The 15,093-nt window shown below is 36.7% G+C and overlaps 4 protein-coding genes across 4 annotated transcripts; all 4 read left to right on the forward strand.

The window, feature by feature from the left end:
- Positions 1 to 2,037: 2,037 nt before the first annotated feature.
- Positions 2,038 to 3,006, forward strand: LOC131462280 (olfactory receptor 2AT4-like). The gene has a single exon (XM_058633336.1). The coding sequence runs from the start codon at positions 2,038 to 2,040 to the stop codon at positions 3,004 to 3,006; it is 969 nt and encodes a 322-aa protein (XP_058489319.1).
- A 2,453-nt stretch (positions 3,007 to 5,459) lies between these two features.
- Positions 5,460 to 6,419, forward strand: LOC131462281 (olfactory receptor 52E8-like). The gene has a single exon (XM_058633338.1). It carries the CDS (start codon positions 5,460 to 5,462, stop codon positions 6,417 to 6,419), a length of 960 nt encoding a protein of 319 aa, XP_058489321.1.
- A 2,711-nt stretch (positions 6,420 to 9,130) lies between these two features.
- LOC131462918 (olfactory receptor 52B2-like) lies at positions 9,131 to 10,244 on the forward strand. Its single transcript, XM_058634490.1, has one exon. It carries the CDS (start codon positions 9,252 to 9,254, stop codon positions 10,233 to 10,235), a length of 984 nt encoding a protein of 327 aa, XP_058490473.1. The 5' UTR covers positions 9,131 to 9,251; the 3' UTR covers positions 10,236 to 10,244.
- A 2,215-nt stretch (positions 10,245 to 12,459) lies between these two features.
- Positions 12,460 to 13,532, forward strand: LOC131462282 (olfactory receptor 52E8-like). The gene has a single exon (XM_058633339.1). The coding sequence runs from the start codon at positions 12,555 to 12,557 to the stop codon at positions 13,530 to 13,532; it is 978 nt and encodes a 325-aa protein (XP_058489322.1). The 5' UTR covers positions 12,460 to 12,554.
- The last annotated feature ends 1,561 nt before the right edge of the window (positions 13,533 to 15,093 follow it).

Consider the following 15,093-nt stretch of genomic DNA (forward strand, 5'->3'; position numbering starts at 1 on the left):
TGAAGCACTCAACACAACATGTAAAATGACTGCCTGTCTGTGTCTGCAGCTCACAGCGCCAGGTTTCCTGGATGCAGTCGGGACAAGGAACACGTCAGTAAAAGACAGATGAGCAAAAAATAACTCAGTGAAGTAGTACAGGGGGGAAAAAACTCGCAAGGCTCTGTTTCTAACAACTAAAGTAGCAAAAACAGTTATAAAGCCACCAAACAAAACAAGATGATAACTGTGTACCAAATGTCAAATCTGACTTGATTTTAAAAAGAACGTGGGAGACCAATGACACAACTACCTTTGTCACCAATTTTCAATGCAGGGATTTGGGATCGTACAGAAACTTGCGGGATTTAACGTGATTTAAGAATAAAAACAGTCTTTTGCTGGCGTCAATTAATAGCTGTTGTGTGCTAAAAACACAAAAATCTGTGAATGAAGTCATGGCTGAGAAGACGGAATGAACTTGAATTGTACAAGTTATGGTTCTAAACAAAAGTATGTAAAGAACGACTCGCTCTCATTGGTTATTGCAGGGGTTCTGCTCTTGCCCCTAATGGGGAAATCAGGAAGATTCTGATGCACCCGATGACGTTAAAATGGTGTCTGTTAACCCCTCACACTACTATCGGGCTATTCAATTGGTGGACCCTTGGAGTGTAGTGTAGTTATGACATATGGGTGATCTCATACAGCGCAGGACTATGGCTAATAATTGTACATTCTCTGTAGCGGGATGCGCCCATTAAGCCATGGTGGCAAAGCAGGTAAAAAATGTAGTACCTGTTTTGGCCGGACATATGTTTTGAAGGACCACACATGCTCTAGGACTGCGCTGTGACCGCTCTCACTTATTTCTTTCAAGCTAAGCGTGAAGCCTGGCCAACAAGACAAAATCTCTCTCTCTCCACCTTAAATTAAAAAAAAGTTGACTCAGAGGAACGGGCGTTTATCACGACTACCTCACCGTGCGTAAGGAGTATAATATCAGAAGGCATTTCAAGACAACGCATGCTAATGTTGACATTACTGCTTGGGATTGGAGTTGTTTGTCACTTAAAGGAAATACATTCTAAACTGATATATGAATAAGAGATACTGTATGTCATTTATTTATCTCAGTTTCATGAACCGGCCCCAAATAATTGAACCCTGCACTACGGCACTACGGCATAATTTGGCAAGATAATCTCTTCAAATCAGCCTAAAATCGGAAGACATACGATTGTCGGAAGGACCAGATCGCGATCTGATCTCTAGTGTGGGGCACTTTTTAGGTTTTTTTTCTACTTAAAACTTAAGAACCATAGCTTTAAAACTGTACTATATCACTTTTAAAAGTAACAAAGACTCTTTTTAGATTATTAAAAAAAACTCTGATAAACATAATTAGCAACCACTCTCAATGTGATTTTCAGTGAGTGAAATATTCTTTAATACTATGTCACATCGTTTCACTTTTAAAGCAGAAGTTTTGTTGTATGGAAGTTTAGTTTTTTTTATTACTGTTCATGATGTAAGTGACGTTGATACCACAGGGTGTGCATAGTGGGCACTGCTACTGCTGAGAATCATTGGAGAATAAGATCCTTTTGGGAACAATCACGGTCAGACGTTGTGGAGAACAGATATTAGGTGTCACACGAGCAGGACGCATGTCTCTAAGTGTCTGGTGTCCGATCTGAGAGGTAAGACTCTGACTTACATGGAAAAGTCAGAAAATCTCATCACATCTATCTCTTTTATAGAGCCGTGGAATAAATGTTGAAAAATAACATTTATGTTGAGAGTTTTATATCTTTGCTTTTATTTTGAAGGTTTGGTTCTGATAGATCCACACAAGGTAGAGAGAAGAGTGAATGTATGTCATATGTAGTTACCTTTAGTGTTGCTTTCATGTTTCAATTGTATTAATTGTTATAGTTTCCTAATTATGGTATTATGTATTGCATTATAACGTTAAACATATAATTTTCATGGATATTGATATATCAATTTGGAGCATTTATGATCTACAGGTCCTTCTGTGTCTTGGAGGTGATAATGATCTACACTAACGTGACGCGGATGAGGAGCTTCTTCATCCTGGGATTCCCTGGACTTTCACCTCAGTATTATGGACCCGTGTCAGCTCTGCTCTTTGTCGTCTACCTGTCCATAGCAATGGGGAACATTTTCATTTTGGCCTTTGTTTCGTGTGAGAAGTCGCTCCAAAAACCAACATATCTGGTGTTTTGTCACCTGGCGCTGAACGACCTGACGTTCGGCACTGTGACTCTCCCAAAGATCATTTCCAAATACTGGTTTGGCGACGGCGTCGTTCCGTTTCACGGCTGTTTACTGCAGATGTTCTTCGTCCACTATTTGGGATCCGTGACCTCGTTCATCCTGCTGGTGATGGCTCTGGATCGATTCATCGCGATATGCGTACCGCTGCGTTATCCCGTCCTCGTGACGAACAACAGCATCTCGGTGCTCTGCGGCTTCGCCTGGTTCATCCCTCTGCCTCTGCTCATCACCATTATCCTCCAAGCGCTGCCTTTGAATTACTGCAAATCCAATCTCATCGCTCAGTGTTACTGCGACCACATCTCCATCACGAGCCAAGCGTGCGGCGAGAACGTGAGAATCGTTCAGGTCACAACTCTCTGCATGGCCATGTTCTGTCTCTTGGTTCCTCTGGCATTTATCTTGTGTTCTTACATGTCTATCATAGTCATCATTGTGAAAATGACCAACGCCGCCGGACGCAAGAAGACCTTGTCCACGTGTAGCCCACAGATATTCATCACATGTCTGTTTTACCTGCCCAGATGTTTCGTGTACGTCGCCAACACCGTCGGCTTCTCCTTCAGTTTGGACGTTCGCATTCTACTGATATTGTTGTACAGTCTTTTGCCTCCTGCCGTTAATCCACTCATCTACTGTTTCAAGACTCAGGACATCAAGCAGATGTTGATGAAGAAGCTGAGAGCAACTAAAGTTAGAGTCGAGATCAAAGTTTCAGTCTGAAAAGGAGTTTATTTGCAAGAAATGGGATTAAATGTGTGAAGATTATATTCCATGCGAGTTGTATGCATTGCATTTGTATGATATGTATATAAGTATTTACTACAACTGATACTTGTGCTGTATATCCAATTGTGAAGTAAAATTCCTCATTTTCTTTATGTCTGCAACAATATGGTGTTTTATTTCTGGTGCTGCTCTCAAGTTCAGTGTTGTGTTGTGTTTGAAATGAAAGGCTGAAAGGTACCATACAATGTGCTTTTATTGTCCCTGTGGGGAAATTTTACTGCAAAAAATGCCTCTAAAAAACAAGAAAATATAACCACTATTTTGGGAAAATTTATAAGAAATTATAAGAAAAAAATACCTTGAAACAAGTCAAATTATCTTAAGTATCTTCAGCCTTAATAAGTAAATTAGTCCAAAAAATGGTGTGATTAGATAAATACACTGAATTCAAGTCAATTACACTATTAAACATTTTCATTTTTTGCAATGACATAACAATATGACAGACACACAGACACAATAAAAGCAACACACAACAAAATAATAGCACTCAAAGTGAACAGTTCATGTACACTTAACACACATTGGTCAATATCACTGGATCGGATATCGGAAAGAGAAAAATGTAAATGTCAAAATCCAAGTTAAATAAATAAACAAATTAAAATAATAAAAATATAAGACAAAAAGATAAATTGATGACACCATTTTAATGACAAGTGTGTGAAAAAGTGATCAATGTTATTGGTATGGTGTCAAATCACAATACCCAGGTCTTTAAACCCCAGATTCTTTCTTTCTTTCTTTCTTTCTTTCTTTCTTTCCTACTTATCAGAAGAGGAAAATAAATGAACTAATAAAAAATAAATAAGGGGAGCACAGTTTAAAATGTAGAGAAGGACGCGAGGGAGAACTGCGGTTCATTTTAGAATTGATTTCAAGATTTTACTCTTTGCTTCTAAGCCATGAACAGCCTCGCTCCACTTTATTTAGCAGAGAGATTTTAGAGATTAGAGATTTTAACAAAGGGTGTAAATGACGACAGGGTTTTATGCTCATCGGCTCAACGGTTTATTTCCCCAAGTTAAGATACAAACGTTCCTATGCTGATGCTGTTCCTAAACCCTGATTTGTGTTCTATCACTGACCTGGGAGTTTTTAAAAGTAAATTCAAAACATATTTACTTTACTATTAAAAGTGAAAATAAATGAATTCATAATAATAAAAATTTCAATTAAAAAATTGACGGTATCTCATAAAGTGATGCTCCGCCTTGTTTTAAATACATTAAATATTGAGCTGGCGCTTAAAGCAATAAAGTTAAGTATTTCAACCTTCAAATAATGTCTCCACAAATATGTTTTTTAAAACCCTGGTTAGAGCCTGAGGGGTCTGCATTGCTTTCACTGGCAGTATGTAACTATTAGTATGGGTCGCTCCACTCGGAGCGTAACGCTATTCTACATTTATCGGAAAAACATTCCTGGAAACAAAACGAAGTAAGTGTTACAGTAGAAGTGCAAACGTGATCTCACGTTCGTAATTCATGACACAGCCCCTCAGAGTATTGGCTAATGGCTAATAAGAGTAATCACTGAGTGTGTGATTTTTATTCATCCCAACCATAATAATTATGACAATAATATAATTTAGCATCTGCCAGGCTATCACAAACATAAATGCAGACCTGGCCCATCTTATTACGGCTAAAATGCTAATCAATTTATTATTTTCTCATCTAGAACATCTATCTATGATGGCTTGCATTACATTGCCTCATGTATAAACTTTACAGCTCGATCACACCATTGCGTAAAAAGCAAAACGTGTGTACATTTGTTGTTAGAAGGTTATGGGCCGAGCTGAAAACGCTAGCTACGCTAACTGGAGCACTATCGTTCTTTTTGGGATTTGGGGTTAGTTTTCCTTAAAATCTGCAAAATTAAACTACTTATCTCACTTGTATAACATACAATAACATGGGCTATTGTACCTGGTCTGAAGACATGGATGTCTGCACATGTCTCAGAGTTCACCGGGATCGTCGGTTTGGGAACAAACGCACACGTTGCCGCGGCAGTTGTGACAGACAGTGCTCTTTTCCCAACTTTAGTAAAAGATACTTATACATAACAAAGACTGAATAAACTTTTTCACACTATAGGCTGTTTGTACTCCACACGTCACCCGTCACAGTGGATCTCCTTTGGGGTTTCAGCCCTTTAGGAACTGCTTGTTTGCATAAAGTATAGTGTTAGCGTGGAGTTCATCTCAGGTGAGATGTTAGCGGACACTCATGAAGGACGATCACTGATATGTTTTAGATGAAACAAGACAAGGCAGAGGGATTGAATCTGTGGTGACTTATGTGCCTAACGACTGCTTGGTGACTAACGGCTGCTTCCCTTTTTTCCTCGTTGAATTTGTTGTTGTAAATTCAAAGAACATGATGTTCACTAATGTAACCAGGATAAAAGATTTCTTCATTGTTGGATTTCCCGGGCTTTCACCAGACTACTATATACCCGTGTCAGTCGTGCTTTTCATTCTCTACTTGGTGATAGTGGGAGGAAACATTTTTATTTTAGTGTTTGTCAAATGTGAAAGTTCTCTTCACAAACCCACGTATCTGATCTTCTGCCACCTCGCTATGACAGACTTAGCGTTTGGGACCGCGACTCTTCCGAAGATCATTTCAAAATACTGGTTCGACGACAGCGTCATTTCGTTTTACGGCTGCTTCGTGCAAATGTATTTCGTCCACTTTCTTGGAGCGGCTCATTCGTTCATCCTGATGGTGATGGCGCTCGATCGCTCCATTGCCGTTTGGGCTCCGTTGCGTTACACGGCAGTTTTCAGCAACACCACAGTCTCTGTGCTGTGCGGAGTATCGTGGATTCTGCCATTATCATGGATGGTGGGTATAGTTGTTGATGCTCTGACGTTGCCTTTTTGCAATTCCAATATGATTCTTCAATGCTACTGCGACCACATCGCAATCACACGACTTGGGTGTGAGAATGTGAGAGAAGTTGAGGTTGTTGCGGTCGCTGGGGCCATGTTCTTTCTGTTGGTGCCTCTGGGCTTCATCCTGTTCTCTTACTTTATCATCATTGTGGCTGTTATTCGTATTTCCAACTCCGAGGGTCGTATGAAGACTCTGTCCACCTGCACGCCGCAGCTCCTCATCACCTTCATCTATTACATGCCGAGGTGCTTTGTGTACCTGGCGAACATTGTTGGATTCAGGTTCAGCATTCCGGTTCGCATTATCATTGTCATGCTGTACAGCCTGTTACCTGCCGCCATCAACCCCATAATATACTGTTTCAAAACCAGGGATATCAAGGAAAATCTGAAAAGCAGATTCCTTGTCAGGAAAATTAACACAAGCTCAAAGACGTGATGAAATACAATCACAAAATAATATTGTTTAAATAAATAAGAAAATACAGTGATGCATTTACATCTCTTTGTGTTTCAGAATAAATGTTCGTTGACACAATTTGATCAAAATTCTCATTTCAGGCTGATTCACTGGTCATTATTAGAGGAAAATGACAGAAATGTAGCACAGTGACAAAACATACACATACAAAAAGACAAATCTACACACAAAAGCATTTCTATAATATATTTGTATGATATATAATATATAAATATATCTGAATTGCACTCACTGTTCATGTCAGGTGTGATGTCTTTACATACACAGCACTATGTGTGTGTGTGTGTGTGTGTGTCATTAAAAAGAGCCATTGTATGTTTTTTGCATGATGAAAGTATTTAAAGATCCACTGAACTTGGCAGAAAATTGAGATCAAATATTTTTGTATAATCACCTGAATGTATGAATTGTTGATTTTATTACCGTAGAACAAGCCTTTTTAGATTTATATCAGGAGCAGGGTCAGCTCTGTTTTGGACCCCCACATTTTTTAACAATAACCTATAATTGAATTGAATTTTAGTGGCATTGTTCAAACAGCAGCGGGACTAAACAATTCATCTTTTTCAAATCACATAGGCTGTGTTTTAATAATTCTATTTATGTTTGCTCTGTGTTTGGTGTCAGTTCAAAAACCATTATCATGCACCTTTTCATGCCTCTTAGTTCTGATACGTTCACTACATACATATCCCGATAATGTCTCGGCAATATCTTCTTATATTTTAATTTCTATTTCTATCTTGTATTTGTTTTGTACTTTATTGCTTTCTCTGTCCACATTTGTCTCCGCCTGACTCCTTGTTGCTGTAACGTGTGAATGTACCTAGTGTGCGAGCAATAAAGGCTAATCTAATCTAATCTACCTAACCTCCTGCATTTGAATATGTGGAGTGAATCAGTGGAACAGATTGAGTACAAAGCTAAAGTGAACGTACAAACGTGTTTTTCAGCAGATTCAAGGAGGAAGAAGAGCTTACATGGGTCTCACAGATTAATTACTTACTTGTTTATTCACATTTTTGCCCATGTTAGTCCACAGGACAGAAACTATTGTAAAAGTTTGAACAATGGTTATCAATAACAGGTCTACGGACCCTGAGGGTTCTATGAATATGTCCCAGGGGGTTCCCAGAGAAAAATAAAATGAAATATGAATATAAATGTAATAAAAATGAAAAACAAGAAAGGTAATATAAAAGATAGATCCATATTTCTCATATCAAATAAAATAAAATACATTTCAGTGGCTCTGTGGTGTAGTGTGGATCTATCAGTCTGTTGCTGAATGAGCTGATGATGATGATGTGCTCACTCTCAGCTAGTTGCTAAATCATTAGCATCACAGTCAATACTTCATACCCAAAGCTGTGTGATTCACACATTATTCAAGCACATCAGGTTGGTTTGCTAATCATATTAATAGCAGATGCTCACATGCTCCCGTTACAGCTTACAATACGATCATCTGACTGAACAGAAGTTTCGATGTGCGTAGCATTTGCATTTTAAAACGACAATACTGAGATAGCTTATAAAAATGTAGCAACATAACGTTCTGAAACGCACAGTGGATTATTAAAAGATAGAGTCTAGAATGAAAAAACATTTTGTAATCCCTCTGTGTGACTTTGAATGAACACTAACGTAGATTAACGGCATTAATGAATCTCACCCCATAAGAAGATAGGTGGTTAATAAGAGGTTCGGGGTGCTCTCTTTTCATCGCGGGTGTCATGTCGTCACCTCAGAGGTAACTACTGTATGTCTGTTCGCTTCAAGGTGTCCAATCTGTAAATAACTCGAAAAGTCCCTCGGCCTACTTGTTGCTTGTTTTTCCATGGCTGGACACATTTGTGTATATGTAGTGATTCATAAACAAATAAGAAAATACAGTGATGTATTGTTTTCTCTTGCTGATACATCTCTATGTGTGTCAGAATAAGTGTTTTTTGATCAGTTTTAAGTTGTTGCTTGTTCATGCTCCCAAGAAAAGACAAGATTCTCATCTAATGGTGATTAACTCGTCAAATCTACACACAAAAGCACATCAATGATGACTGTTATGTCTCAGTAATAATGGAATAAATAAGTAAACATGTAAAATAAAAACAAACAAATGGATGAGTATAGACATGAGATAAAGGAATGAATTTAAAATTAACTGATTTTTGTGTGAGGAGGAGACTCTCTTACAGGAGCTTTGAATTACAATTTAATCTAGTTAATTACGGTCAGTATTTAACATGACAGACATTTATTCTTGACATAATATGACATATTTACTGTGCAAAACATTTTGCACAGTAAATAACAAATGCTTTTAATTATTTTGGTCGATATCTTTTATTACTGTCGGTTTTTGTGACATGTATGAAAAAAATTCATCTCTTTGTTTTGGTCAATGTCTTTGCACGTATCTTGTACAGATTTTTACCCCTCCCCCCGTAACTTGCCTCAGAAAAACAAACTCTTCTTTTACACTACGTCACAACTGTTGTACACATGGGAAATGGCTCCTAACGCTGTTAATCTCCACACACATCATAAAAGCCGAGTACCTCACAGTGTGAACGCTACACACACACACACAATACACATACACATAGAACAAAATAAAGCACATACTGATGATACAGGACATGTAGAACAAGGTATTTTGTATTCTCTTTGGAAGGTTCTTTGATTTCCTGGAGGTTTCTATTGTTTATAGGTTTCTTATCCTGCTTTAAAGCTTGATTTCCAGTGAGATTAAGCTACTTTCTTTTTAAAGCTTACATTTAAGTGATTATGAAATTCACAAACACGACAAATATAAAAGACTTCATGATCATTGGATTCCCTGGACTTCCACCTGAGTACAATGGAGCGGTGTCTGTTCTCCTCCTCCTCATTTATCTGGCCATTGTGGTGGGAAACACTTTCATTTTAACCGTGATTCTGTTCGAGCGGACTCTTCGCAAACCGACATATTTCATCTTCTGCCACCTGGCAATGACAGACATGACTTTTGGCACCGTGACGCTTCCAAAAATCATTGCCAGATACTGGTGGAATGACATGACAACATCAATCGGAGCCTGCTTTACACAAATGTACTTCGTCCACGCTTTGGGAGCAATCGTTTCGTTAATTTTGTTGATTATGGCCTTGGATCGTTTTGTTGCCATATGGCTTCCTTTCCGATATCCTGTTTGGGTCACGAACAAAACAGTTTGCATTGTTTGTGTCTTGTCCTGCCTTGCAACATTTATACGTATGACGGGGATCGTGCTCCACGCCTCGTCTTTACCTTACTGTGACCTCAATGTCATTATACATTGTTACTGTGATCATTTATCGATAACTCGGCTGGGATGTGGGGAAAATGTTATATATGTTAAAACGGTCGCTCTTGCCAATGCCATGGTCGTGTTGCTGTTTCCTTTAGCTTTTATTATTATATCGTACTTTTCTATTATCGTAGCTGCTTTGAAAATGTCTCAAGCTGAGCGGTCGAACAAAGTCATCTCCACATGTGCTCCTCAGATTTTCATCACCTGCCTTTATTATGTGCCAAGGTGTTTTGTTTATCTCTCCAGCCATTTGGGCTTCCAGTTCAGCACTGATGCTCGTATTATTATCACAATGATGTACAGCCTCATACCTCCCGTAGTTAATCCACTCATCTATTGTCTCAAGACAAAAGACATTAAAAAGGTTTTGACAGAGAGGTTCCAAAGAAGAAAAGTGGCAGCTGCACAAAGACATGTCCAAAAAAACAATGTAAAATAACTTGTCATAAATGAACAGTGTATATTTTTCCTTTAACCTCATCTATAGCTATCTAGAAATATTGTTTGAATTCACTAATTCATTTATTAAACATTCTAGAGTAAAAACTGACACAGAAAACATCATCATATCATTTTACTTCTGATTCTGCTGTTATCCTAAATGTGCAATGTGTATATGTATATTTTTTTAACTTAATCTACAACTTGATAATCCTGTAAATATAGTTTCTTCCATTTATTTATTGTACATTTCAGAGTAAAACATAGACAAATGTCATTGTGATATATTATGATTATATACATATTTCCACGTCAAGATCAAATGTTCTCTTTTCTTCTCTGATCAAATTCACCTTGTATCTGTTTAGATGTGTTGTTTTATTTAAATTTAAATTATTCTTCAGTAAATAGCCTTTATAATCTTTATTTATATATATATATATATTTTTTTTTTTTCTGCTTTTTGCACTAATGACAACTACATATTCCTCATATTGTGTATGTGTTTCTTTGGAAATAAACCTGATTTTGACTCTAAGTGCACACATTAAATATAATATTATAATTCATCATATGTACTTTTATTGTCTTACTTGCTTTGTTCTTTGCTACAACCAACATCGAAATGTTTCTTCTCTCACTGCAGTGGTTGATGAATGAAACCACTTTAGAGCTAATTCTGAATTGAAACCTAACTGTGATAAATGTGTTACAATACAAGGGGTCTTTAAAAAAAGGTTTACATTTTGAGTTGTGTTGTAATTTGTGTGTGTGTGTACATGTCCAAAAGAATAATGAAAACATTATGAGGAAATTTTAACATGAAAAATTAAAAATTGTCACTAGAAAACTGACCTATTTAACTCTATTTGGAAGATATATTCATTCATAATACCCCAGTTTGTATTCTTTTATAGCTTTACCCTCTCTAGGTGAATAGTTATTTAATACAGAATGATGATATTATTTGTATACTGATTACAAGCATGATGGTGTCAAATTATTAAATCTGAAAGCACTAATTTCTGTTAAAATCAATATGTTAAATTCAGGAAGACAATTACATCAAACAATACAACTGTTTGTTTGTATATATTTGTAGATGTGTGCATTTATTTTTCTTTTGATTGTTATATTTAAAAAAAAATAAATAAAATCATCCCTAAAATTAAACTTGAATTGTCCACTAGAGGGAGCCAAACATCAGTGCAGTGGATGTTTGTTTTTTTAAAACAGTCTTTGTAGATAAAATCCTCATGTTGTAGAGCTTTAGGTGTGAACACACAGAAATGATGAGGTTTTACCTCCACAGTGAACCAACTGAGTCTGGCTGCCCACCGGACACAAACATGGCGTCGTGCCACGGACGTGACATAAGTCCAAATCATTTCAACCACCAGGGGCAGAGTGGTAGAGAGAGACTGAGAGGCACAACGTCCCTCTAATTACAAGTGTCCCCATGAATAAGGTGCAAAATCAGGTTGTGGGGACCCAGGAAAATGTCTTGTGAGAAAGTGCTTTTGCCCATTTTTCAATATCTGGCTGTTATTTACAATTTACTACATGTTAAAAGAATGTATTAACAATTTAAAATGAAGAGAAACAAAAAGTTTTATTTAGAAAAAACAGTGTTGTTGTAAAAGAACAACAGATTTTGCGTATTAAATTTGAATTTTGAACATTATAAAACATATTTACAATAACAAAGGGTTTTAAGCCTCAAACTCCACAACACTCCAAACTCCACCATTGTCAGTGGTTCATAATGGTGATGTAGTGAACATGGCATCCTCTCAGTGTCTAAAACTACAGAACAAATCATGAAGAACTAAAACTGAGTAACTCAGTCCGGGGCCTGTGTGTTATATATCAGAACAAACACTTATATTTGTACGTGTTCAAGTGGAATTGTCATCACAATATTCAACAACACTATCGCATGATTTCCTCATATCATGCAGCCCTAATCTTCACACATATTTATTTCCCCCAACACAAAACAACTCCTTCTTTTACTCTACGTCAGTGTGTTGAAAGTTTTTTTTCACACGTCACATGCTTCGATAACATTTTTGCTCGTGGGACCTGGCTCCACACACGGCATAAAAGCTGAGCACCTCATGGAGTGAATAAATGCTGCTACACACACACTGCACATACACGACAGTACATACAGATGATACAGGACATGTAGAACAAGGTATTGTAAATCATTTGTGGAATATTCCTTGATTTCCTAGATGCTTTGCTTTGCTTTGATTTGCTGTTCATGAAGCAATTCGCTATTAACAGATTGCATTCAATATTCATGTAAATAATGATGAAATTCACAAACACGACAAATATAAAAGACTTCATGATCATTGGATTCCCTGGACTTCCACCTGAGTACAATGGAGCGGTGTCTGTTCTCCTGCTCCTCGTTTTTCTGGCCATTGTGGTGGGAAACACTTTCATTTTAACCGTGATTCTGTTCGAGCGGACTCTTCGCAAACCGACATATTTCATCTTCTGCCACCTGGCAATGACAGACATGACTTTTGGCACCGTGACGCTTCCAAAAATCATTGCCAGATACTGGTGGAATGACATGACAACATCAATCGGAGCCTGCTTTACACAAATGTTCCTCGTCCACTCTTTGGGAACGATTAATTCGTTAATTTTGCTGATCATGGCCTTGGATCGTTTTGTTGCCATATGGCTTCCTTTCCGATATCCTGTTTGGGTCACGAACAAAACAGTTTTCATTGCTTGTGTCTTGTCCTGCCTCGTATCGTTCATATGTATGCTGGGGATTGTGCTCCACGCTTTAACTTTACCGTACTGCAACCTCAATATCATTGTACATTGCTACTGTGATCATATATCAATCACTCAGCTGGGATGTGGGGAAAATGTTATATATGTTAAAATGGTCGCTGTTGCTAATGCCATGGTTGTGCTGTTACTTCCTTTGGCTTTTATTATTATATCATACTTTTCTATTATCATAGCTGCTTTAAAAATGTCTCAAGTTGAGCGTTGGAACAAAGTCATCTCCACATGTGCTCCTCAGATTTTCATCACCTGCCTTTATTATGTGCCCAGGTGTTTCGTTTATCTCTCCAACCTCTTAGGCTTCAGGTTCGGCACTGATGCTCGTATTATTATCACGATGATGTACAGCCTCGTACCTCCTGCAGTTAATCCACTCATCTATTGTCTCAAGACGAAAGACATTAAAAAGGTTTTGATAGCGCGATTCCAAAGAAAAAAAGTGACAGTTGCACAAAGAAACGACTTAAGATTCTAATTAATTTCTGTTTTTGTGTGTATATTTTCCTTAACGTCCTCTGTAACTTGATTATCCTGGAAATTTAGTTTGTACACACTCCCATTCATTTACTGAACATTGCTTTATATACTTAAATATACTTTAATTCCTATTTTGTGTTTGTCCTAAATGTCAATGTAAAGTTTATTTATATGGCGCAAAATCTGCAAAATGTATGTATAATTTTAACCTGAGCTATAAGTTGATGATTCTGTAAATATAGTTTCTACATATTCACTTTAAGATCAATTCATCTTTTTCTGATCAAAATCCACATTGTTTCTGTTTATGTTTCTAGCTCTTATTTATTTATTTTTGGTGGTTGGATGGCACAGTTGATGTCCTGGGTAAAAATAATAATATAAGAGAAATTCAATAGAAAATTATTAAAATTTGGCCAATGTAACTTTATATGGAAAAATCACATTGATAGTAATACCTCAGTGTGTGTAGAGTTTCATAGCTTTACCCTCTCCAGGCTTTTTATGAAATTATAATCTGATAGGATTAAAAGAGCTTTTCAAGGTCAAGGTTTCAAGGTTTTTATTTGCCATTTGTGCTTAAACAGGCACATTGGAAATCTTGTGCAGGTTCTACGAGTCAGTTTTTTAGGAGACAGAAACACAAACTTAAGTATAAGTATAAAAGTAGACCTCAAATTAAAATCTATACAGAGTATAAAAAATATTAAGAAAATGTAGATGTAGAAAAAATTAAAATATACAGATATACAGCACCCTTTTATGTATGTATATATACATACATACACACACATATACATACACACATATATACGTATATATATATATACATACATACATGCACATACACATATATGCACACATATAGTGATGAAATTTGAATGATGATGATTTATTGTACTCGATTACAAGCATATTGATGTCAAGTTGATGTCACTAAATTAATTTTCTGTATGTTTCTGAATATATATAATATATATATATATATATATATATATATGTGTGTGTTTATAGGTATATACTGTATATGTATTTTCTGTGATTATTGTGATTGTTATTAAAATAAAGCCACCCCTGACACTGACTTTGAATTTCTTTCACTAGATGGAGCCAAACTATCAGTGCAATGTATATTCAAAGACCATGTCTCTCACTTCATTCTCCTCCACTCTATTGAATATTAATATCTTCATTGTTTTCTTTTGAGTATCTTTCCTGTGACTCAAACTCAAAAAAAGTATAAAAACAGACTGAAATTCAGGGTTTATTTCACAATCAGATCTTATCTTTGTAAACCAAAAAAAGAGAGAAAAATGTCTTTCACTCAGTGTCAACATCTACTGTAAACACTGTGTCACTAAGAACTTAGGCTGCAACAATTGTATCAATTCATCAATAACTAAAATATATTCCATGACATACTAAGAACATTAATGATATACTGTTGTACATCTGTACACGATTGCAGCCCAAACGCAGTGTACTTCTTGTGCAAGTTCCTCCCTATGTATCTCCGTAGGCAAGATATTATATCCTCTTCCTCTTCACATGCATTGACA

Source organism: Solea solea, chromosome 7 (genome assembly GCF_958295425.1).
Source record: "Solea solea chromosome 7, fSolSol10.1, whole genome shotgun sequence".
Lineage (NCBI taxonomy): Eukaryota > Metazoa > Chordata > Actinopteri > Pleuronectiformes > Soleidae > Solea > Solea solea.